The sequence below is a fragment of the Danio aesculapii genome, chromosome 4, assembly GCF_903798145.1.
Source record: "Danio aesculapii chromosome 4, fDanAes4.1, whole genome shotgun sequence".
NCBI classification, from domain to species: domain Eukaryota; kingdom Metazoa; phylum Chordata; class Actinopteri; order Cypriniformes; family Danionidae; genus Danio; species Danio aesculapii.
In genome coordinates, this window is record NC_079438.1 from 30732458 (window position 1) to 30755934 (window position 23477).

Below are 23477 nucleotides of genomic sequence, written 5' to 3' on the forward strand. Positions count from 1 at the left end.
TAAAACCACTCAAACAGTACACGTACCGAGTAACCAATAGTGAGCGATTTACCTTTGTTTTGTACACAGAGCACTGTATCTTATCGGTATAATTGGTGAATAATGTTCAAAAGGTGGTTATTGATTGAGTGTAGGCTACCAGTCAAAGGTCATCATGAGCCTGATTCAGGAAAAGAGTTTGAGGGATTCAATGGCAGACACCGACAGCATGCTGGAAAAATGTAAGTAAATGTGAGGTTTTTGTTATTTATATTTATACAGTATGTATATTTGAATTTTGGAAATAGTTTTTTTATAGATAAAATAAAATACATTTTAAATACATTTAATAACGTATTTAGTGCTGCATGTGCACAACAGTTAAATGCATTTATTTGTTTATTTGTTTAGCTACCTACATTCTTAAGTGGTTTAAAAAATAACATTAATATGATTGCTTGTTAAAATGTATATATATATATATATATATATATATATATATATATATATATATATATATATATATATATATATATATATAGCTCTCATTAACTTAATAAATTTAAGAATACAGAATAAATTTAATACTAATATCTAGTGTTGCATCTACAGTTGCAGTTCACTGTAAAAAAATGATTCACTGGTTCATGAATTTACTACCTACAAACTTAAAATATATAATATATGGTTTTAAAATATATAACATTACTATGGTTGTCATAATAACAATGAAAAAAAAAAACATACATATGTTTTACGCAACAGATGCTTCAAGCCGCTAGCCAGTACTGGGAAACACACATGCACTCTCTCATTCACACACACATTCATTCACTGCAGTCAATTTAGTTTATTTAATTCACCTATAGCGCATGTCTTGGAACCAGAGCACCTAGAAGAAACACATGCATTAGTTGCTGTTGTTATATTAAATATGTTATATAGTCACTCCATTTAATCAAAACAATTAAAGCAGCATTAATAAGTTATAACAACAACAACAACAATGAAACAACTTTAATCATAAACACAAAACAAAACTTTTCATATGTACCTCCTTCACAGGACTCGACACTTGTAAACACTTGCTCCATCGGGCTTGTGCGGCTCTCAGTCCCGCCCACACTCGTCAGTGCTACCAAGCCGACCAATCACAGAGCTTGCGCTACGTGTCGTTGCGTTGTGTGGTTACATTTTTTGAGAGGTGCACGACAGCGTTGAAGACGGCCACGGCGAGGGCTATGCGTCCACAAGCAGGCTGCGCCGGAGCATACACGTACGCTTGACGCAGAAGTATAAATCAGCCTTTACTCTAGCACTTAATTCTCTGAGCACTAACAGTTGCTTTGTATAATTAGCACTTCTTGTGTGTATTGCCTTTTCTTGTTGAATCGCTGAATGCCTCCTCAAGTCGCTTCAGACAAAAGCTTCTGTTAATTACTAATTCTAAATGTAAATTGTTGTAGTAATAGCATAAGCCTAGACGATACGCTTACAAGAGCTAGGACATGAGCTAATGCTTTTGCCTTGTCACGTTATTTATAATCAACCTACAAAACTCATTATCAGAGAGTGCAGCGGCCCCTTTAAGAGATCAGCGGCCGCGTTTAGTAGATCTGCCCGCCTGCTGTCTGTGTGTGTGTGTGTGTATGCGTGTGCATGTGTGTGTGAGTTCACTGACACCAACAAGACACGCAGATACGCGTCCTCTGGGGGGGACTGACATTAACTCACACATAATCAAGACTCCAGGGCCAGCGCACAGCTCTTTTTTTTCAGACGGCAGAAGAGCAGCTCGGGGACCGCTGAATGTTTCAAGCAGTTTTCCAGCAGGTGTTCCTGAAGGATCTCTCACTTACTATCAGCAGGGTTCATGAAACTTTGCTACGATTTGCGCGCTGGGTAAGATGATCTCGAACGCGTATATCATTTACTAAAAAATATTCAACAGGCGCTTTACAGCATGCGTCTGCAGGACTGTCATCACTAATAGGTGAAATATCATTTCTATTTTCGGCGCCGGTCTTGAAAACGAAAGCTGTCCGTGTGACTGATTAGAGCTCTCTGGTTTAGATAGCTAAGCGTCGATACGTCATAATCGAATGTGTCATCGCTTTGTTAAATAGAACGCGAGCGTCGTTCTGTCAGTCAGACTCATTGATGATTCGGGACAAAATGTATCATTCTGTGGAACGTCAGACTGGACACATTGTGTATATAGACGCACAGCACGCAGACGAGCTGGGGAATACATGCTGGTGATGGAGTGAAAGTGCTTTCATTCTATGTGTTATTAGTGATGCTGCGATCACGGATCGTAGCGCGTGATGCTGGAGTGAACCGTTTCACTTGTTTGTTTGTCCATTGATTGATTCATTATGTATCTACGACTGATATATATATATATACACACACACACACACACATACATACATACATACATACATACACATATATCTGTATACGATTTGGGCGTTTTAAGCAGCAGAGCATGGGAGTGCTAACAGTATATATGATTATAGAATTAATGAATTAAAGTGTTGAGTATTATTTTTCTTTAATCCATTCAACCAATCTCTGGATTTGGCTGGAGCACTTTTAGCTTAGCTTAGCATAAATCATTAAATCGGATTAGACCATTAGCGTCTCGCTTGAAAAATATATTTAAAAAGAGTTTTGATAATTTGAAGTTTGACTCTTCTGTAGTTACTGACGAAAAATTAAAAGTTGCTATTTTCTAGGTCGACATAGCTAGAACTATACTATCGTACGTTCAGTCTACTATTGTTCCTTTAAGAGCAACTGAATTGTTGGATAATTGAGCTTTTGAATCACCGAATTTACTGGTTTAGTTCAGTTGAACATTGATTTCATTGATTTGGTTTGAATTCTTTTATTTATTGAGCATTTAATTCTTCCCCTTTATTTCAATAAACTAAACCAATGTAACATTGACATTTGTGGCAAAGAGAGAAGCAATAATAGTTGTATTATTTATGTAGTTTTATTATTTTTACATATATAATTATGGCATGCAGTTGCTACAATGTTTTTTTAACAAGGCTATTTAAAACACCAATAAATGTGACATCATGTTTAATAATTGGAATTACAATTTCAATGGAATGATTCACAATTATGATTTGACAATAATTTTCTTATTATTATGCGAAATGTTGAGTCATTTAATGAATCATTTGATCAAGCTGTGTTCTCATTAATTTATTGACACTATACCATTGACTCTTATTCATTAATCCATTTAGCTTATCATTTATTATCATTTATTATTATTATTATTATTATTAATATTATGAAATAATATAGGTGGTTTATTCTGCTGTGGCGACCCCTGATTAATAAATGGACTAAGCAAAAAAGAAAATGAATAAATAAACGAATAAATAATATATATAGTTGATTCATAGAGTTAGTAAATTGATGTATCCGTTGTGAGTCAGCTTGAATATAACTTTCCCACTTGAAAATAACAGCAATTTATAGCAAAAAAAAAAAAAAAAAGTTAGGCAAATAGCAATTTATAGCAAAAACTAGCGATTTGAACATACTGTAAAATGTATTATACTGTATAGAATACAGTATTTACAACACTTAAAAGTGTAAACTATAATGAACTAAATCACAGATCCACTGATTCATTGAGCTATTAATCTCTAGAATTATTGTTAAATTAAGCTTGGAACCATGAGTTCATTGACCAGTTGACAGACTGATTCATTTATTCATCAATTTACTTTACATTTGAATAATCATTCCATAGATTCTATTCCATAGAAATTATAGTCCTACTGAATTCAATTATCCACCTTTGAATTAAATCGAAGAATTGAATAATCTTTGGACCATTTAATGAATTTCAATTGATTCAATGAACGGAATCATTTATCCACTGAATCTATGACTGAATAAGTTCTTTTTCAGAGTCAGATGGCTTCAGATTAGGCTGTTTTCTCCAGAGAATCTTTCGTTGTGAGAGATTTTGTGTAGGCATCACCTGCAGTTTTGAACTCAAGAGTATGACTCATGCACAAATAAATAAGTGCATTTTGGATTTTTTCGATTTATGCGTTGCAGATTTGATCTTGAATGAACTGAATTGAATCTTCCTCTCGAATATGAATGTCCTTGTCACTGCGTGCTGTTGTAAAGTCACGATGTTTCTCCGGTGCTCTCAATAGTGTTTTCTTCGAAGGGAATCTGGTGGTGGATATTCATGTAGAGATGTGGGCAGGACAGAGATCTGTGGGTGGACACATTTAGTTCCGCTTTTGTGTACTTGACTAGAGACTTCTGCAGCTCTCACAGCATGCAGGATCATAATCTGAAGCAAATATCATTTCATAATTATGAGATTTGAGATCTTTTAAGGCGATCTCTGTTGTTTAATAGTGGGATAGTTTAAATTGAAGCCTATTGCTTTTTAATGCTGCTTTACAATCTGTGACTGATATTATTTTTCTCGGCATGGCTATAGTATTCATATTTTTGTTGTGTGTTCATTTGGCATTTTAAGCAGCAGAGCAAAGAAATGGTAACATCTAAATATTATTATAGAATATTTTCATTTTTCTCCACTAGTTAGTTTAGTTTTATCGTTTTAGAATCCATTCAGCCAAATTCCGGGTCTGGCGGGAGCACTTTTAGCTTAGCTTAGCATAAATCATTGATTCGGATTAGACCATTAGCATCTTGCTAAAAAAAATCATAAAAGAGCCATGATAATTTTCCTATTTAAGGCTTGTCCATTGCACAAAGAATGATGGAAAAAAGTTGCTATTTTCTAGGTTGAGATGGCTAGAACTATAATATCATTCTAGCAGCCTTTTAATTTTTACACTTGTCTTAGTACACAATGGAATTGCAGAAGCTTTTAATTTCTTTTAGATGCTAATGGTCTAACATGATTCAATTGTTTATGCTAAGCTAAGCTAAGCTAAAAGTGCTCACCAGACCTGGATATTGACTGAATAGATGGAAAAAATGGTACAAATCAACTGTTTAACTCAAGGTGGATGGTTTCTTTAATGTTCCCAAACATATCAGTATTCATATAAATGTATTCATTAAGCAGAAGCATTATTTCAAAGCAATTTACAATGAATAACATAAGAAATATATCACAACAATATTCATAGGACACAGTGCCAAGCCTATTGATAAGGAAAATTAAAAATAGCCACTGCATTGATTATAAACCAAAAATAACATAATAATTTACTATAGTCATTTAAAGTAAGGGCGATATGGTGGCTCAGTGGTTAGCACTGTCGCCTCACAGCAAGAAGGTCTCTGGTTCGAGTCGGCATTTCTGTGTGGAGTTTGCATGTTCGCCCCGTGTGAGTGTGCTCCGGTTTCCCCCACAGTCCAATAACATGCGGGATAGGTGAATTGAATTAACTTAATTAGCCGTATTGTATGTGTGTGAATGAGTGTGTATGGATGTTTCCCAGTACTGGGATGTAGCTGGAAGTGTAAAACATTTGCTGGATAAGTTGGTGGTACATTCAAGTCAAAAAGAAAATGAATGAATAAATGAACTTTCCGCTAGTGTTTTTGCAACATACCATAGCAACGTGTATTATACTATATATATTATAGTATTTTTAAGTGATTCTTTTTGATAACGAATGCTGGAGCACACTGCAGAATTAAATTTCGTGAACTGATAACACAGTAAGCTGTTGTTATATATATATATATATATATATATATATATATATATATATATATATATATATATATATATATATATATATATATATATATATATATATATATATATATATATATAGTCTCACCATAGCAGCTATAAATATACTTCACAATAGTATGGTTAAAAACTATAATGTTTACTACAAACTACTATCATATTTTTTTATGTGGGTAAGTGGGTGTGAAATGTGAAATATTGTGGAGAAATTAGCTAATTTTTTTTTTGATAGTCTACAGAACAAAGCATCGTTATACTAACCTGCCTAGTTAAACTAATTAACCCAGTTAAGCCTTTAAATGTCACTTTAAGCTGTATAGAAGTGTCTTGAAAAATATCAAGTAAAATATTATTTACTGTCATCATAGCAAAGATAAAATAATTCAGTTATTAGAAATGAGTTATTAAAACTATTATGTTTAGAAATGTGTTGAAAAAATCTTCTCCCTTTTAAACAGAAATTGGGGGAAAAATAAACCGGGGGGCTAAAAATTCTGACTTCAACTGTACATTTTAATTATTTTTTTCAAATATTTCCCAACTGATTTTTAACAGATATTTAACACAGTATTTTTATTTCTACTAGGAAAAGGTTGGATATGTTTTTATATAGCAGGTTTTACAATGTTTTATAAGTAATATAATATAATAGTTAATAGTATTAGCCCTCCTTAAGGGCTAACAATTCTGACTTCAACTGTATATATAATTTGCAATGGTTCAGTAAACTACAATCACAATAAAAGTACATGACTACAGATCAAAGAAATGTGTATTCTCTACAAGCAAGCAATTCTCAAAAAAAAAAAAAAAATGTGTGGGAAATATATGGGCTCGAGTTCCCTCAGGAATCAATGAGTAATACTTGAGGCAAGAAAAGCACCTGGAATCAATTTACAACCTGTTGCAAACAATAGAGATTTTGTTCTCTTCAGTATAAAGCCACAGATTAATTCTTTTTCTTTTGAAAAGTCAGAACTGCATAGAGCCTATTCTGAGAATATTCATTCATTTGTCAGGCATAAATATGTCAGAGAGGAGATTCATGCTGTTGATGAAATCAAAATACCTTTATTGTCTTTCTGGGATCCATTAGTTGTTAATAATTTTTAATTATTTAAATCAGTCTATTGTTAAATAAATAAAACAGTGATATTGAATAGCATAGTAGTGCAGTATATTTACATATAATGCATAATTATTCTTATGATTGTACATGAAATTGAATTATTTCCAGTTTTATGTTTGTTTCAGAATGATGTTTATATATCTGTAAATGTGTGCATGCTGTTATAATATATACTTTTCAAAAGTCGAAAGAATTTTTGGCCACACTTTACAATTCTCACTATTAACAAAGCGCTAGCTATAACATTTGCCTCAATAAACTTTTAATTCGCGACTTATTATTATAAGCGGTAGTTAGATATTTGGTAGCATTCAAGGACGTAGAATAAGATTATGCAAAATATGTGCTTTCTAAATATTAAAAAGCCAATATCTTAATAGTAGGCAGGTAAAAAGCCACTAGTCAACACTAAGTTAATTAGTACTTAAACTATAGTGATACCATTTTTTATTCTCTATAATAGTACAATATAAAAAGATTTACACAAAATAGCTGAAATCACATGAAGACTTTTGCCAGACCAAGTTGACACGAGCATCAACCAATCCCAGTAATCTCGAATGAGCCAAAAATTGGCTAATTAAATTGACAGGATGATGTATATTGGTCTGCCAGTACTATTGGCTTACTGCGATAAAGCCACTTTGCATCTTCATTATGTGGAAATGAGATTTCTCCAGCGGGTTGGCAGACTAACACCTGTGCTGTCTTGAAAATGTTGCTTCTTCTACTCCTTTGTGAGTTTATCGTTTTAAAGTTTTTCCATCTAAAATATTTGTTTCTTATTTTTTGACCCTACAGGGCTGCCATACACAATGTTAAGGTAAAGCCTAAAGCAGCGGTGTTGAACATGCTAAAGCGGCTGGATAAAATACGATTCCGTGGTCCAAAGAGAGATGATTTTCTGGATCTACCCGAGTCCCCCACAGGCTCGGACACTGAATGTAGTGATGACATACTGCTGAGACCTCGACCTTCAATACGAGACAATGACGAGCAAAGAGACCCTGTAAGTTCTCATTTCATTTGATGGCTTATTGCTGTTGAGTAAGTGTAAAGGACTCTTATAAGATGGTTTTTGTGTTGGCATACTGTTAAACAAAATATCTGCCTACACTATAACAGTGATTAGTTACTTTACTTAAAAAGGGGTAAATTCATTGCTTTTAAAACAAAAGGGTTGACTTGAACAAAAGGGTTGAAAAAATAAGTAAACCTGTTGTTACTTGTAACTGTTAAGTTTTTATAATTATGCACATACAGTAGTATATTTGCTTAATCATTTTAAGGCAACGGGTTTACTCAATTTGTTAAGTCAACTAATCAATTTAAAAGTCAACTAATCACTTTAAACGCAACGGTTTTAAAATTACTTTAAAAGCAACGGTTTCACTCACTTAAGTAAAGTCAACTAATCACTTAAAAAGGAACACATTTACTCAGTTGTTTAAGTAAAGTCAACTAATCATTTTAATAGCAATGAATGAACTCACTTATTTACTTAAAGTAAATTAATCGCTTTAAAAGCCACGGGTTTACTCAAGTAGAAAACAAATCGTTTTTAAAGCAACAGATTTACTCGCTTAAGTAAAGTCAGCTAACTGCTCTAAAAGCAAAGGGTTTACAACGTATTAACTAAAGTCAATTAATCGCTTTGAGAGCAATGAATGTACTCATTTTAAGTGCACTATTTACAACAAATGTACTGACTTTAAGTCAACTAATCACTTTAAAAGCATTGCATTTACACACTTTTTTAAGTAAAGTCAACTAATCTATTTAAAAACAACTACTCACTTGTTCAAGTAAAGTCAGTTAATTACTTTTAAAGTTAATTATTTAGTTTAAAAGCAACTACTCACTTGTTTAAGTAATCCCTTTAAACGCTTCAGGTTTTCTCACTGTTCAGTAAAGTCAACTAATTGCTTTAAAAAGAGCAAATTTGCTCACTTTTTAAAGTCAAATAATCGCTTTAAAAGCAATGGGTTTACACACTTATTAAGTAAAGTCAACTAATCATTTTAAAAACAATTGTTTTATTCACTTAAGTAAAGACAACTAATTGTTTTTAAAGCAATGAATTTACTCACTTGTTTACATAAAGTCAATTAATCACTTTAAAAGCAATGCATTTATTCACTTGTTTATGTAAAATCAACTATTTACTCTAAAAACAATAAGTTTACTCATGTATTAAGCAAAGTCAACTAATCACTTTAAAAGCAACACATTTACTCACTTTTTAAGTAAAGTCAACTTATTGTTTTAAAATCAATGAATTTACTCACTTTTTAAGTCAACTATCCGTTTTAAAAGCAATGAGTTTACTTGATTGAGTAAAGTCAATTAATTGCCTTAAAAGCTATGGGTGTACTCATTTTGGTCAGAAAAGTCAGCTAATGGCTTTAAAAGCAACAGTGTAACTCACTTAAGTAAACATAACTAATTGCTTTAAAAGCAACAAATTTATTCACTTTTTAAAGTAAACTCAACTAATCACTTTAAAAGCTTTGTGTTTACTCACTTATTAAGTAAAGTCAACTAATCTCTAAAAAGCAATGGGTTTACTGACATACTAAGTAAAATCATTTAACCAATTTAAAAGCAACAAATTGCTAATTGTTAAATGAAGTAACTAATTGCTTTAAAAACAACACATTTACAAACTTTTAAATAAAGTCAAGTAATTGTTTTAAAAGCAACACATTTACTGACTTAAACTACAGGTTTAATCACTTTGTTCAGAAAAGTCAACTAATCACTTCAAAAGCAACAAATTTACAATTTAAAAAAAAAGTAAAAGCAACTTACCGCTTTTAAATCAACAAATTTACTCACCCTTTAAGTAAAGTCAACTAATCGTTTTAAAAGCATTTAATCTATTCACTTGTTTAAGTGTGGTCAGTTAATTGTTTTAAAAGCTATGGGTTTACTCACTTTATTCAGAAGAGTCAACTATTCACTTTAAACTTAACTATTATACTCACTTAAGTCAACTAATCGTTTTAAAAGCAACAGGTTTACTCACTTATTAAGTAAAGTCAACTAATCACTTTAAAAGCAACGGGTTTACTCATTAAGTAAAGTCAACTGATAACTTTAAAATGAATAAATTTACTCATTTGTTTAAGTCAAATAATCATTTTAAAAGCAATGAATTTACTCACTTGTTTAGGTCAACTTTCGCTTTGAAAGCAATGGGTTAACTCACCTTTCAAAGTAAAGTCAATTAATTATTTTAAAAGCAATGAATGTACTCACTTTTTAAAGATAAGTTACACACTGCAGTTTTCAAATTTTGGGTAAGCAGGGAACTGCTGTTTTGGACCGATATCTTGAACTAAATATCATCAAGTACGTCAGCTGTGCAGTGTTTGTGAGCTGCAGGGTGCTGTGACGCTTTTTATCTGGTGTGACTGCACTGAAAACAAATCTGTTAATTAACAGTTGCCCAGAGCTTGTGATTCATGGCTCATAAACATTCATGGCTATTTAATTACGCTTCTGAATTGCATTACCCTAATAAAAAACTTCTAATAAAGTGACATTTTATTGACTTTATTTAGTTGTTGTTGTTGTTGTTATTATTAAAGTAATGTATATGTATATAATTACTAACACAATGTGACCCTAAAAAAACTGTCATAATATAAATTAAGATTTATGCATTATGAAAGTCATGTATAGACCATTTCAATGTGGTCATGTCATTGGCCCATGAACATTTGCTGCTTGTTATCGAACTATTCCATAACTGTAGCTAGAGGCAATTCAATCATAACTTTTTGTTAAAACAGCTATCATAACATTAGTTATCAATATGTGGGTCTTTTTGGATTCTCGGAGGATGTAGAAATAAAAAATGTAAAACAGGAAATTTGTTGGGACCATTGTTTTTGTTTACATCCCTCAAAATGGTCTATACTAAATCAGGATTTTAAAAAATCAAAAATGAACTCTTTAAAGTTAATAAATGTGCTTGGCAATGCATATTACCAATCAAAAACTGAGTTTTAATATTTTTATGATCATATATACATGATCTTTACTTAATATATCGAAATTATTCTGGCATAAAAGAGTGATCTATAATTTTGTACCACACTGTCCAGTGTATTTTTGGCTATTGCCAGAAATTTATCTATGAAACATTAGACAGTTTTTTTCTTTTTTCTTTGCTCTGGTTACATATAGCCCTTTACATATATAATCTATTTTACGATCTAGGCGCAAAGACTAAAGCGTAGGGCGCAAAAGCATTAAAGGCGTGTCCGACTCCACTTTTGCTATTTTAAGGATGGAAAAATACGCTCTACACCCAGGTGCACAGTCTAACAGGGTTGAGCTTATTTCCTTAATGAGTTATGGGTGTGTTTTGAGAATAAACCAATTAGAGTCTCATCTCCCATTTCCTATAAGAGTCAGTTGCGTCACGCCATGGTGTATTCGCTATTTACATAGCAACTTTGTAAGTGGAATAACTGAACACTTCACTAGTGAGAAAACAGTTAAACAGATCATCTGCAGCACAAGGATAAAGAATAAGCCTCCTTCATTCGGCCTCTTTAATTTTTCTTTACTTTACTTTTACTCTTCACTTTACTCCTTTACTTTCATGGATGACAAAACAGTGGAAACTCACTCAACTGAAGACATCCATTAGCCTACACAATTAATTTCGTTTGTTAAGTGCAAAGATGTGTTTTAAAACTATTTCTAAATTCAGTTCAAATTTCCAGCAAACGAGTAAATAAACAATAATAACGTCTCCAAAACCACAAATCTAAACTTATCGTATAATATAAATATACATATAATAAATAATAGTGCTAATAATAACATCATATAAATACAAATTGTCATGAATAAACTGAAAAAAAATCCCAAGAGGGGCATGAAGGTAGTGGTTTTTATATTTATGTAGAAAGTAATAGTTTTTTGTAACATTCAAATCTATTTTTTTTTTCAATTGTAAAGATATTTGTGTATTGCTGTACCTACTGTGTGTTTTAAGCAATGTGAAAGTGTTTTAACACACATAGGCGCATACCTAACATGCTCTACGCTGGACTTTAGACCAGCTATCTATTTCAGTTCTTCACAATAACAGCGTGCCAACAATGTGCCTTAACACACCTCCTTTGTAGACCAGCACACCCATGAGTTCACAAAGTGGTGGAAATGGATTGCTGTTTAAACAATGTGAAGCAAAACGGGAAAATTAGGGTTGCACTATTCTAAAAAAAATAGCAACAAATTGCACCAAACACATCTTGCGCCTTATTGCGCCGGGTGTATGATAGGGCCCAGAATGTCTCAAACTACTAAAAATGTAAATACAAGACACTTTGGAAATAGTGCAGAACAGTTAAATAGTTAAAATGTAGTAGAGTGGAATGTCAAAATGTGTTTTGTGTGAATGTCCCCTTAAAAAGAGGTTATTTAAATCATTTTTTTCTCTCTCTCTCTCTTTGAAATGTGCTCATGATAAATCTCTTTTAGAGTCTGACCTTTTCCAGTCACTCCCCTTTGTATTTTTCTACAAGAAAGAGCTTGTTTGAAGTTTTCATCTTGTTAAACAGCTGATATTCCTAAATAATACAGGAAAGCCTCGACCTTTCATCTTTCAGCTAAATGATGCTGTAAAGGGATAGTTCACCCAAAATATGGCATTCACTTGTTTCAAAACTGTATGAGTTTCTTTCTTTCTTAAACACAAAAGAAGATATTTAGAAGAAAGCTTGAACCTTCTTACAATTAACTTCTATAGTTTTTGTTTTTTCTTTTATGAATGTCAGTAATTACAGGCTTTCAGCTTTCTTCAGAATATCTGTTTGTGTCCAAGTAAATAAAGTAAATGGTAAATTTACGTTTTTGGGTGAACAGGCTGTAGCCAGAAGGGGTTCAGTTGGTTTGAAAGACCCACCTCTCACTGACAAAGTGTTTTTGACTGCTATGCCATCCTAAATAGATAAAATAAAATAAAATAAAATAGATAAAATAACTCATCAAAAAAGGTTTTAAGACCAAATGGATTCCTCTTTTGGCTGTTGCTTCCATGTGACTTCAGTTAATTATTTTTGGCCAATGCTAACAATTATTTTTCATGACATCCAACTGTGCAAGAAAGCATACAATCTGATGAAATGAAGTCATCTTTCGCTATTGTATTGTTTTTAAATAAAGAAAATATTAAGTAACTTTTATTCTAAATCTTGGAACAAAAAAAGGACCAATGAAATGCACCAAAAGGGAGCAATATTAAAATTTATTTGAATACTATTTGGATTTGGCTATTGTTGTTATCCATCAATTTTTAAATGTACTTTTTTTTGGTTATGATGACCATCCGACAATCTGTTTCAGCTAGTAGTAGTAATTAAATAGTAGCCTAAATGAGGCCTATAACCGCAAAAAGGTCCACTTTTTGAGAAAAAAGAACTACACCTGGCTGGCTACAGGCCTGATGAACTATCCCTTTAATGCACTTAACCACCAGATTTCAGCATGGTAACTTTTCATTTCTCAGCTGGTAAGATTTCTTCATCGTAATCGGGTTACATGTTTTCAAAGATGTTTTTGTAGTCTTATCTGTTTAAATTTGGCATTCTGTTTATTTAGAGGCTTTCCCCTCAATGATGAAGCTTCAGATTAGTCATGGGGTTGCGTAAGTGTCTGACAGAAGAGCCATCTTTCACTGCTTCCATCTGCAACATAAGCATTTGTTTTTGAAATGTAAACTGATGTGCTGTGAAGTGCTTGGCCTGTGGGTTTTCTCTCATGGACGCTGTGGGGTGTTTTACTGTACTGTAGGGTGTCTAATTATCCTCCCTCACCAATGGATCTGTTCCAAAACCTGGTGACTTGCCCACCCTGGCAGTAGTAGATAGCAACACTGTCTACAATGGCATTGATTTGGTTTTAACATGGAGAGAGGCTGGAGTTTGAGTATACTTGCTCTTTTTCTGCATTGTATTTATATTTTACATTTATTTTATACTTTTTTATTATAAACAGTGCTATTGTATCGCTTCTCTCTGCATATCCAGCCTGATCTCCTGGGAAAGTGTAACTATTTTACATATTGGTTGACAAAGTGGTTAATTCTTACAAACTTCTTTTCTTACAGGCAATTTTCATTTTCTGTTCATCTTTATGTCGGTCTATCTGTCTCTCTACCAATCAGTCTCTCTTTCTTATCTGTCTGTCTGTCTGTCTGTCTGTATCTGTCTGTCTGTCTATCTGTGTGTCTTTCTATCTATCTATTTATCTGTCTTTCTGTCTACCTATTTATATATATTTCTGTCTATATCTATTTATCTGCCTGTCTGTCTAGTTGTCTATCTGTCTGTTTGTGTGTCTAAAAATTAATTTGTCTGTTTGTCTTTCTGTCTGTCTATGTATCTGTCTGTCTATATTTATTCATCTGCCTGTCTGTCTACTTGTCAGTCATTCAGTCTGTCTGTCTATCAGTTTATTTGTCTGTCTGTCTTTCTGTTTATTTGTCTGTCAATCTCTTTGTCTGTCTGTCTGTCTGTCTACTTGTCAGTCTGTCTATCAGTTTATTTGTCTGTCTTTATTTATTTGTCTGGTTGTCTAGCTATCTCTCTGTCTATATCTATTTATCTGCCTGTCTGTCTATATATCTGTTTATTTGTCTGTCTGTCTGTCTGTCTGTCTGTTTGGCTTTCTACCTATTTATATATCTGTTTGTCGATATCTGTTTATCTGTTTGTCTGTCTGTCTACCTGCCTGTCTGTCTATAAATGCATATGTCTGTCTGCCTGTCTATCTATCTATTTATATATATGTATGTATATATCTATTTATCTGCCTGTTTGTCTGTCTGTCTGTCTGACTGACTGTCTATCTATCTATCTATCTATCTATCTATCTATCTATCTATCTGTCTGTCTGTCTGTCTGTCTGTCTGTCTGTCTGTCTGTCTGTCTGTCTGTCTGTCTGTCTGTCTGTCTGTCTGTCTGTCTGTCTGTCTATCTATCTATCTATCTATCTATCTATCTATCTATCTATCTATCTGTCTGTCTGTCTGTCTGTCTGCCTGTCTGTCTAGCTCATTAGCTGGGTTTCTATCCTAACATGAAGCAAATCAGTTCAAATTTTAGCAAAAAATAAAATAAAATGTAAATTAGGTGTTAGATAAGGTTGTTAGAGTGGCTGACTGTAGTATTAGTATACTAGTAACCAACAGTAAACAAAGCAAGCATAATGGAGTCATGTGGGTGCATGTTCGTTACTTCAGAGTTTATTTGGCAAATGCATTTTCATCTATTATTCACATTAACTCTTTTTCCAAAACACCTCAAGTAAGCTTTAAAATAAATGAGTAAAAACTCCAGTCATTTTTGGAGAATTAAGGGATTTCTATTTGAAAATTGCCATTTCTATCACTCATTTCTCATTTGATATTACAAAATGATGGTAATGATGGTAATGGAAACCAAGCTATAACTGTACTAACACTCGCAGTCTTACAAACTATTTTAATTCAAACTTCATAACATGTAGATTGTAAATAAACATCTTGAGCCCATCAACAGCCAGTCTTTTAGTTAAGATACTGGTTTAGAATGAAGACACCAATGTAGACAGCCTGAGGCGCCTTACATAATTTGGAATGGAAAAAACTTCTCATTTTCTCATTGTGGATCTAAGCTGTAATCAGTATGAAATGAGTAGCAGGAGGAGAAGACCTTGGGTGGAAGCTGATAAAAGAGTCTCAGAGAAAGTTCTCATGGGAAACACTCTAAACATGACCTCAAAAGATGTGCAACTCTATAATTAAACACTTTTAAGTTTACATCCAGCTCTTGTCGCACGACAACATAGTTAGCAAAAACAATTCTGCTTGATTTTATCATTGATAACAATGTTAACTATTGATTTACTTAGTAAAGTGACATCTTCAAGCTGCTAAACGTAACAAAATTGGGTTATAAAGCTGTCTGGAATACTCAGATTGGTCAGTCGTGAAATTCTAACATATGTTATTCCGAGATACAACTGATAAATAACGCAGGTTCATCCAGGAACTTTGAATCACCTTGACCATCAGTAAATATAATCAAATCCATCTACTTACATCCACATTCAAATGTATCTGCTTGTCTGTCATGCTGCGGTTTTTGACTGTTTAGTGCCGTCGTGTGAATGAATAATACAAAAGTTAGTCTATGCTCCATTCAGCCAGTTGTGTTTCTGTCAGCTTTGTTTTTTGACTGTTTGGCACTGTCTTAGGAATGAATAACATGTAATTTTGTAAATGCTCCATTCGTTTCTGTCAGCTTTACAATTTTGACTGTTTGGTGCCATCTTGTGACTGAGTTATGTGCAAGTTAGAGTATGCTCCATCTGTTTTTTCTGTCAGCTTTGGGTTTAATTAAAGAATGCATAAACAGTTACGGCTTGGAACAATGTTTTGTGTCTAATTTTTATGTTTTGTGGCAGGTAGCTATGTAGTAGCTATAAGCGGGATTTCAGGGCCCTTCAGTTTAATATAGAGTGTTCTGGGAGGTTTTATTATGTTATAACCACCTGGATGTACTTTATCAAACGATGAACAACTTTATTTGTAACGTTAACAAAGATTAATAAATACTGCAATAAATGTATTGTTCATTGTTTGTATATTAGTAACTATATACATTAACTAATACAACCTTATTGTGAAGTGTTCAAAATTGCTTGTAATAACGAAAGGTTTATTTACTGTTGGCAGTGGAGAAACTCTGTGGACATCAGACGTAAAGCGGCCATTAATGTTATGAGGCAAGAGTCACGTCTTGTTATCCTCTTAAGCTGAAATCCTATCAAACCAGCACATATGGTCACGAGTTTAAATCCCAGAAATCCCCAAGTGCACTCCCTGATTTAAGGCGTGGGTTAAGGACTGGCATGGAATTCTGGGAGTGATCCAACCGCTCAATATGAACTGTAAATTTGGATGTGATTTTCAAAAACACTGCATGTTCATTTGTGTTTGCAGACTGGATCCTTTTTCTTATTAAGTTTGAACATTCATTTTGAATGCTGGTTCTTGACTTTTTTGCACATTTTTGAGTAAAGGAATGGCTTGTTAGGCTCTTTGTCCATATTAATGAATAGATTAACAAATTATTGTGATGGGTTTTATTGCTTGCGTAACTCTGTAAGATTATATTTGTGTGCAAACAATCGCAAGGTTCCATGCGTCCAGCAACTGTAGTCTGAGTAATGGCATGTTTTACAATATGCTTTTTTGTTTTGTTTTTAAATTTATTGCAGATAGGCCTATTGTATATTGCTAGCAGGAAATTTATTGTTAAGTAAATAAATACATTGAAAAAATATGAATATATATATATATATATATATATATATATATATATATATATATATATATATATATATATATATATATATATATATATATATATATATACACAGTATACACACACACTTACCAGCCACTTTATTAGGTACACCTTAATAGTACCTGTTTGAACATACTTTTGCCTTCAGAACTGCCTTAATCCTTCGTGGCATAGATTTAACAAGATACTGAAAATATTTCTCAGAGATTTTGGTCCATATTGACATGATAGCATCACGCAGTTGCTGCAGATTTGTCGGCTGCACACACAGTATATGATGCGAATCTCCTATTCCACCATATCCCAAAGATGCTCTATTGAATTGAGATCTGGTGACTGTGGAGGCCATTTGACTACAGTGAACTCATTATCATGTTCAAGAAACCAGTCTGAGATGATACAGGCTTTATGGCATGGCGTGCTATCCTGCTGGAAGTAGCCATCAGAAGATGGGTACACTGTGGTCATAAAGGGATGGACATTGTCAGCAACAATACACAGGTAGGCTGTGGCGTTTACACGATGCTCAATTGGAACTAATGGGCACAAAGTGTGCCAAGAAAATATCGCCCACATCATTACACCACCATCACCAGCCTGAACCATTGATGCAAGGCAGGATGGATCCATGCTTTCATGTTGTTGATGCAAAAATTCTGATCCTACCATCTGAATGTCGCAGCAGAAATCAAGACTCATCAGGTGTTTTTCCAATCTTCTATTGTCCAATTTTGGTGAGCCTGTGCGAACTGTAGTCTCAGTTTCCTGTTCTTAGCTGACAAGAGTGGCACCCGGTGTGGTCTTCTACTGCTGTAGCCCATCTGTTTCAAGGTTGGATGTGTTGTGCATTCAGAGATGTTCTTCCGCATTCCTCGTTTGTAACGAGTGGTTATTTGAGATACTGTTGCCTTTCTATCAGCTTGAAGTCTGGCCATTCTCCTCTGACCACTGGCATCAAGAAGGCATTTACACCCACTGAACTGCCACTAACTGGATATTTTCTCTTTTTCTTTTTCTCTGTAAACCCTAGAGATGGTTGTGTGTGAAAATCCCAGTAGATCAGCAGTTTCTGAAAAAGTCAGACCAGCCTGTCTGGCACCAACAACAATGCCACGTTCAAAGTCTCTTAAATCCCCCTTTTTCCCAATTCTGATGCTGGGTTTGAACTGTAGCAGATCGTCTTGACCATGTCTGCATGCCTAAATGCATTGAGTTGCTGTCATGTGATTGGCTGATTAGAAATTTGTGTTAACAAGTAGTTGGACAGGTGTACCTAATAAAGTGGCTGCTGAGTGTATATACAGTACACACACACACACACACACACACACACATGAAATATAAATATGAAAATATAAAATAAATAGACAATCAAATAGTATACAAATATACAATAAATATACAAAATATCAGAAAAATAAACAATAAATAATATATAAATATTTATAAAACAAAAAAATGCAGCCTTTCTTGATTCATACATATTGGTATTCTAAATCAGTGTTTCTCAACCACGATCCTGGAGGACCACCAACACTACATTGTTTGGATGTCTCCTTTGTCTGTCGCAGCCATTACAGGTCTTTCAGTCTCTGCTAATGAGCTGATATCAGGTGTGTTTGGTTAAGGAGACATAGAAAATGTGCAGAGCTGGTGGTCCTCTAGGAACATGGTTGAGAAACACTGCTCTAGATTATGCCTACTACCATCAAAATTGAAAACAAAATTATTGTCAGTGGTGTTTCATTTCAAATTAATTTAATTATTTACATTTTTAGTAAATATATTTATAATATATTTATAATATCTGTTTAGAAAAATAAACAGAAATGAACAAAGTAACAAAATAAAAAGTGCACCCTTTACAACCTTTCTTAATTCACATATTGGTATTCTAGATTACACAATGCTCTATAATTATACAGTATAATTACATAATTATAATTATATCTAAAATATGTATTGCCTACAGAGTAAATCTTTCCCTTCTTCTAGTTTATTTTCAACTCTAGTTTTTATGCTTGCTATATCACAGCAGGTGAGATCTAAAAAACAGCTTTGGCTTGTCCATGAATCTTGTCTTTTTTTAAAAAGATGACAATGTAACGAGGTGGAAATAATTTCCACAGACCTTGAGCTCCCTCCAACATAATTGTGTTTTGGCAGTAAAATATTTTGAAGAGCTAAAAAAAAACAGATGTACTCCTGATGATGATGGCTTTCAGGAAGCATGTAACCTGCACACAGCGAGAGTCCGACCAGTCTTACCGCTCTGTTTGCATGCGTTTGCATTGGTAATTTTCTGCAACACAGCCAGCCTTAGTGCTGAATGCAACAACACCCCACTAACAGAGATTGTGACCGGTGTTGCCGTGACGCCCAGACAGCAGTGCAGTGTGAGTCATCACCGCTCACATGCTGATTGAAAGAGTTCAGTCGAACATATATATATATATATATATATATATATATATATATATATATATATATAAACACAGACAAACACAGAGCCAACATAGCTCCGGTCTGATAACCTATCTCCGATGAGTGTTTGTACATCTGGATAGATAAGAGTCTACGCAGACGCTGTCTGTTTGATTCATGCACTAATGACTCCCTGAAGGCCGCTGGCTAATGAGATCAGTTTTTCACACAAGCAGGGGTTTGATTGACTTGAATACCCCGTTTATGAGAGCCCGTCGCCTATGGTGTCTCGACTGGAAACTGCCTATTTAATTCTCTACTGATGACCTTTTGATTGATGACACTGTTTTATGTTGCAGAGGTGCAAGATGCAGGTTATAATAGATAGTACACTCTCAGAAATAAATGTAATGTAATGTATTGTGTATTTATATAGCACATTTATTGTGTATGGCCATACGCCCAATGCGATTCACAATCATTTGGGGGGATGGGGAATGGGGTTGTCTCTCCACACCACCACCAATGTGCAGCATCCACTTGGATGACGTGACGGCAGCCAAAGGACAATGTTGCCAGTGCGCTCACCACACACCAGCAATAGGGGGAGTGGAGAGACAGTGATAGAGACAGTTCAGTGGAGGGGGATGATTGGGAGGCCATGATGGGTAAGGGCAGATGGAGGGAATTTGGCCTGGACAACGGGGTTACACCCCTACACTTTACGAGAAGGGGATTTTTAATGACCACAGAGAGTCAAGAACTCAGTTTAACATCTCATCGGAAAGACGGTGCTCACTGACAGTATAGTGTCCCCTTCACTTTATTGGGGCATTAGGACTCACACAGACCACAGGTTGAGTGCCCCCTGCTGGCATCACTAACACCACATCCAACACCAACCTAATTTTCCCATGTGATATCCCATCCAGGTATTGACCAGGCTCAGCCCTGCTTAGCTTCAGTGAGTAACCAGTCTTAGGCTGCAGGGTGTTCTGACTGTGGCTAAAGGTATATAAAGCTTAATAAAGCTGTTATTGTACTCTTTAATACATTTTGGGACTTTTTTGTGCTAATTTGTACTTTTAAAGTGCAATATTGATTCTTTAGGGACTAATGTTAAGTTTCAGCTCAAAATATCCAACATCTCTTAAAAAACTTTTCAAACTGTGCCATGTTAGTGACTGTTGCTTTAAATTCAAATGAGATTGTGCTCTTTTCAAAAGATGGCGGAGCTTCAAATGCCTGTCAGCATAGTGGCAGATTTAAAAACAAGCCTATGCTAATGAGGGAAAGATTGTCATTAATGGGCGGAAGACTGTTTTTATCAAGTGTGATTATAAAAATTAAAATTAATGTTTTTTTACCATGAGAAGCTGGTTTTATTCACAATTTCTTGCCACGCATTTGCAATTAAACCCCTTATAAAAGTGATTTTCAAATAATAGGTTCCCTTTAAGACATCCTTGATGTGACCTTTTTCTGTCAGACAAACACATTTGTTGAATCCTGTAAGTTATAATTCACACACCTGAAGACTAGGCATACTGGTTTCCCGGTGCTGTGAAAAAACCTGTCTATTTGTGTACATTCACAGCTCATATCAATAACTGTTGAACTAGACAAATAGAGAGTGTGCATAAGGTTTCCCTCTCCGATATTTGGGTGCAGAATTATGTTCAATTGTTCAACAATTCACAGGGTCTTAAAATTGTGTTGGGCGGCACGGTGGCTCAGTGGTTAGCTCACAGTGGTCAGTGGTCACCTCACAGCAAGAACGTCGCTGGTTTGAGTCCCGGGTTTGAATATACATGTTCTCCCCAAGTTGGCGTGGGTTTCCTCTGGGTGCTCCGGTTTCCCCCACAGTCCAAAGACTTGTGCTATAGGAGAATTGAATAAATTAAATTGGCCATAGTGTATGTGTGTGACGAGTGTGTATGAATGTTTCCCAGTATTGAGTTACAGCTGGAAGGACATCCGCTGTGTAAAACATTTGTTGGATAAGTTGGCGGTTCATTCCGCTGTGGTGACCACTGATGAATAAAGGGACTAAACTGAAAGAAAATGAATGAATGAATAAAATCATGTCGTATATCACTGCGTCTGAATAATTTTCACGTAAACTCACTCGTGATGTATGTGTGGACTTACAATTTTCTGGGCATCTCAATTAAGGGTGTTGGATAATGGCTTTTATTTTGAAGCTTTCAAAAGTGCACAAATCCATCATCAAACTAACCCATACACTGCTAGGAGGTTAACGCATATCTTATTAAGCGGATCAACAAGTTTTTGATAAAAAATATTTCACTTTTAATTATAAACTCAAATTACTGATTTCCAGTGCAAACCAGTGGTGTTTGAAAAGGGGGGTAATGTTACATTTATATTGCTTTACATGTTTCTCATTACTACATGTAAACAGCAGTTCTATTTCTGCTGAAGTTTATGTAATTGCCAAATTCTCGGTATGTGAGTCAATATGAATTTTAAATATAGCAGAATTGCACAGAACTGTCTCTAAGCAACAAAAAGGTGCACTGCTTTAGCTGCTTTAAAGGTTACACAAATTACATTTACTGTATATATGAAGACTATATGTGTGTTAATAAGATATATTCGCTAATAACATACTAAATCTACATGTCATTTGTTGATATTAGCAGTTTAATAATCAGTAATTTCACTTTAATGGCATGAATGGAAAGAAGGCATTTCATTAAGTGACTAATAACCTTTTCATAATCATTAAAGTAAGGTTTTGAAGTCTTTTTATATTATATGTATAGGGGTCTCGCATATTTGTCACATTTTTCCTCAATATTAAAATATGATCCTTTATATTATAGAAAAAATGAGAGAAAGAGAGTAAATGCTTTTGAACTTGAAAAAAAACAACAACGCTGAACTACTTTGGCATCTTTCTCCTATTGTGTAAAGGAGACCTATTATGTAAGATTCACATGGTGTTTGAACGCTTGTGTGTTCACAGTGTGTGTGTAAACAACCAGCCTATAGCTGTAAAAATCCACCTGGCTTATTTTATAATCCATAATACAGATTAGCATCTACTATGAGTACATAAGCTCCGCCCATGGCTAAATAGTGCACCCTATTAGCATAGATCAGTAAGAATCACTGAGTTCAAGTAGTTGTTATTAAACTAAAAACATGCTTTCAGTCAAGTTTCATTCAGATTCATATTAACAGCATTGACTACAGAAGGTATTATGCTAATGTTGTTTTAATACACCACAAACTTGAATGTGTGAGATCTTTGAAAAAACGTAAGCATTTCATTCAGTGTACCTAATAAAGTGGCCAGTGAGTGTATGTGTATTTTGATGTAACCTGTATGTGTGTATTTGGCCGGCCGCTCAAGCATAATAATATTTTAAAGAGAATTTTGGTTTACTACTCAAGTCTATAGTTACAGTAAATAGGTGCCCTTTAATAAGTGTATTTGATTAGTCAGCGACATTATTATAGATGATTATTAATAAGTTTTTACATTTATTCTTTACTTTGTTCCAAAACATGAATTCAAACCGTTATAATGTTATAAATAAACCAGATTTTCTAAACAGACCAGAATTTGGCTGTATCAAAAATTGCCTTCTATAATCGCCCCTCAATCCCTATTCCCTACATTATTCCACTAATTAAGTCCACTAAAAAAAGTGAATGAAATCGAGGGAGTGTGCTGGAATGGGTGTTGTTTTGTTTGTGGTTTACTAGTTGACAAAAAGAAAAAATAAACTAAAATAAAATTATTGACAATTTTTTGCTTGTGTATCTGTCTGCAGACTGCAAGACAGGTGTGTAGCATGTAAGGGCGTAA

At 34.1% G+C, this 23477-nt stretch overlaps 1 protein-coding gene across 2 annotated transcripts in view; it reads left to right on the top strand.

The window, feature by feature from the left end:
• The first annotated feature begins 1656 nt into the window (after positions 1-1656).
• The window catches only part of gramd4a (GRAM domain containing 4a), a 102114-nt gene continuing 80293 nt past the window's right edge, over positions 1657-23477 (top strand). For both annotated transcript variants that reach the window (XM_056455440.1, XM_056455441.1), the window contains exons 1-2: positions 1657-1881; positions 7641-7848. In XM_056455440.1, the coding sequence (XP_056311415.1) occupies positions 1853-1881; positions 7641-7848 (237 nt within the window). In that variant the 5' untranslated portion in view covers positions 1657-1852. The remainder of the gene's footprint in view (positions 1882-7640; positions 7849-23477) is intronic.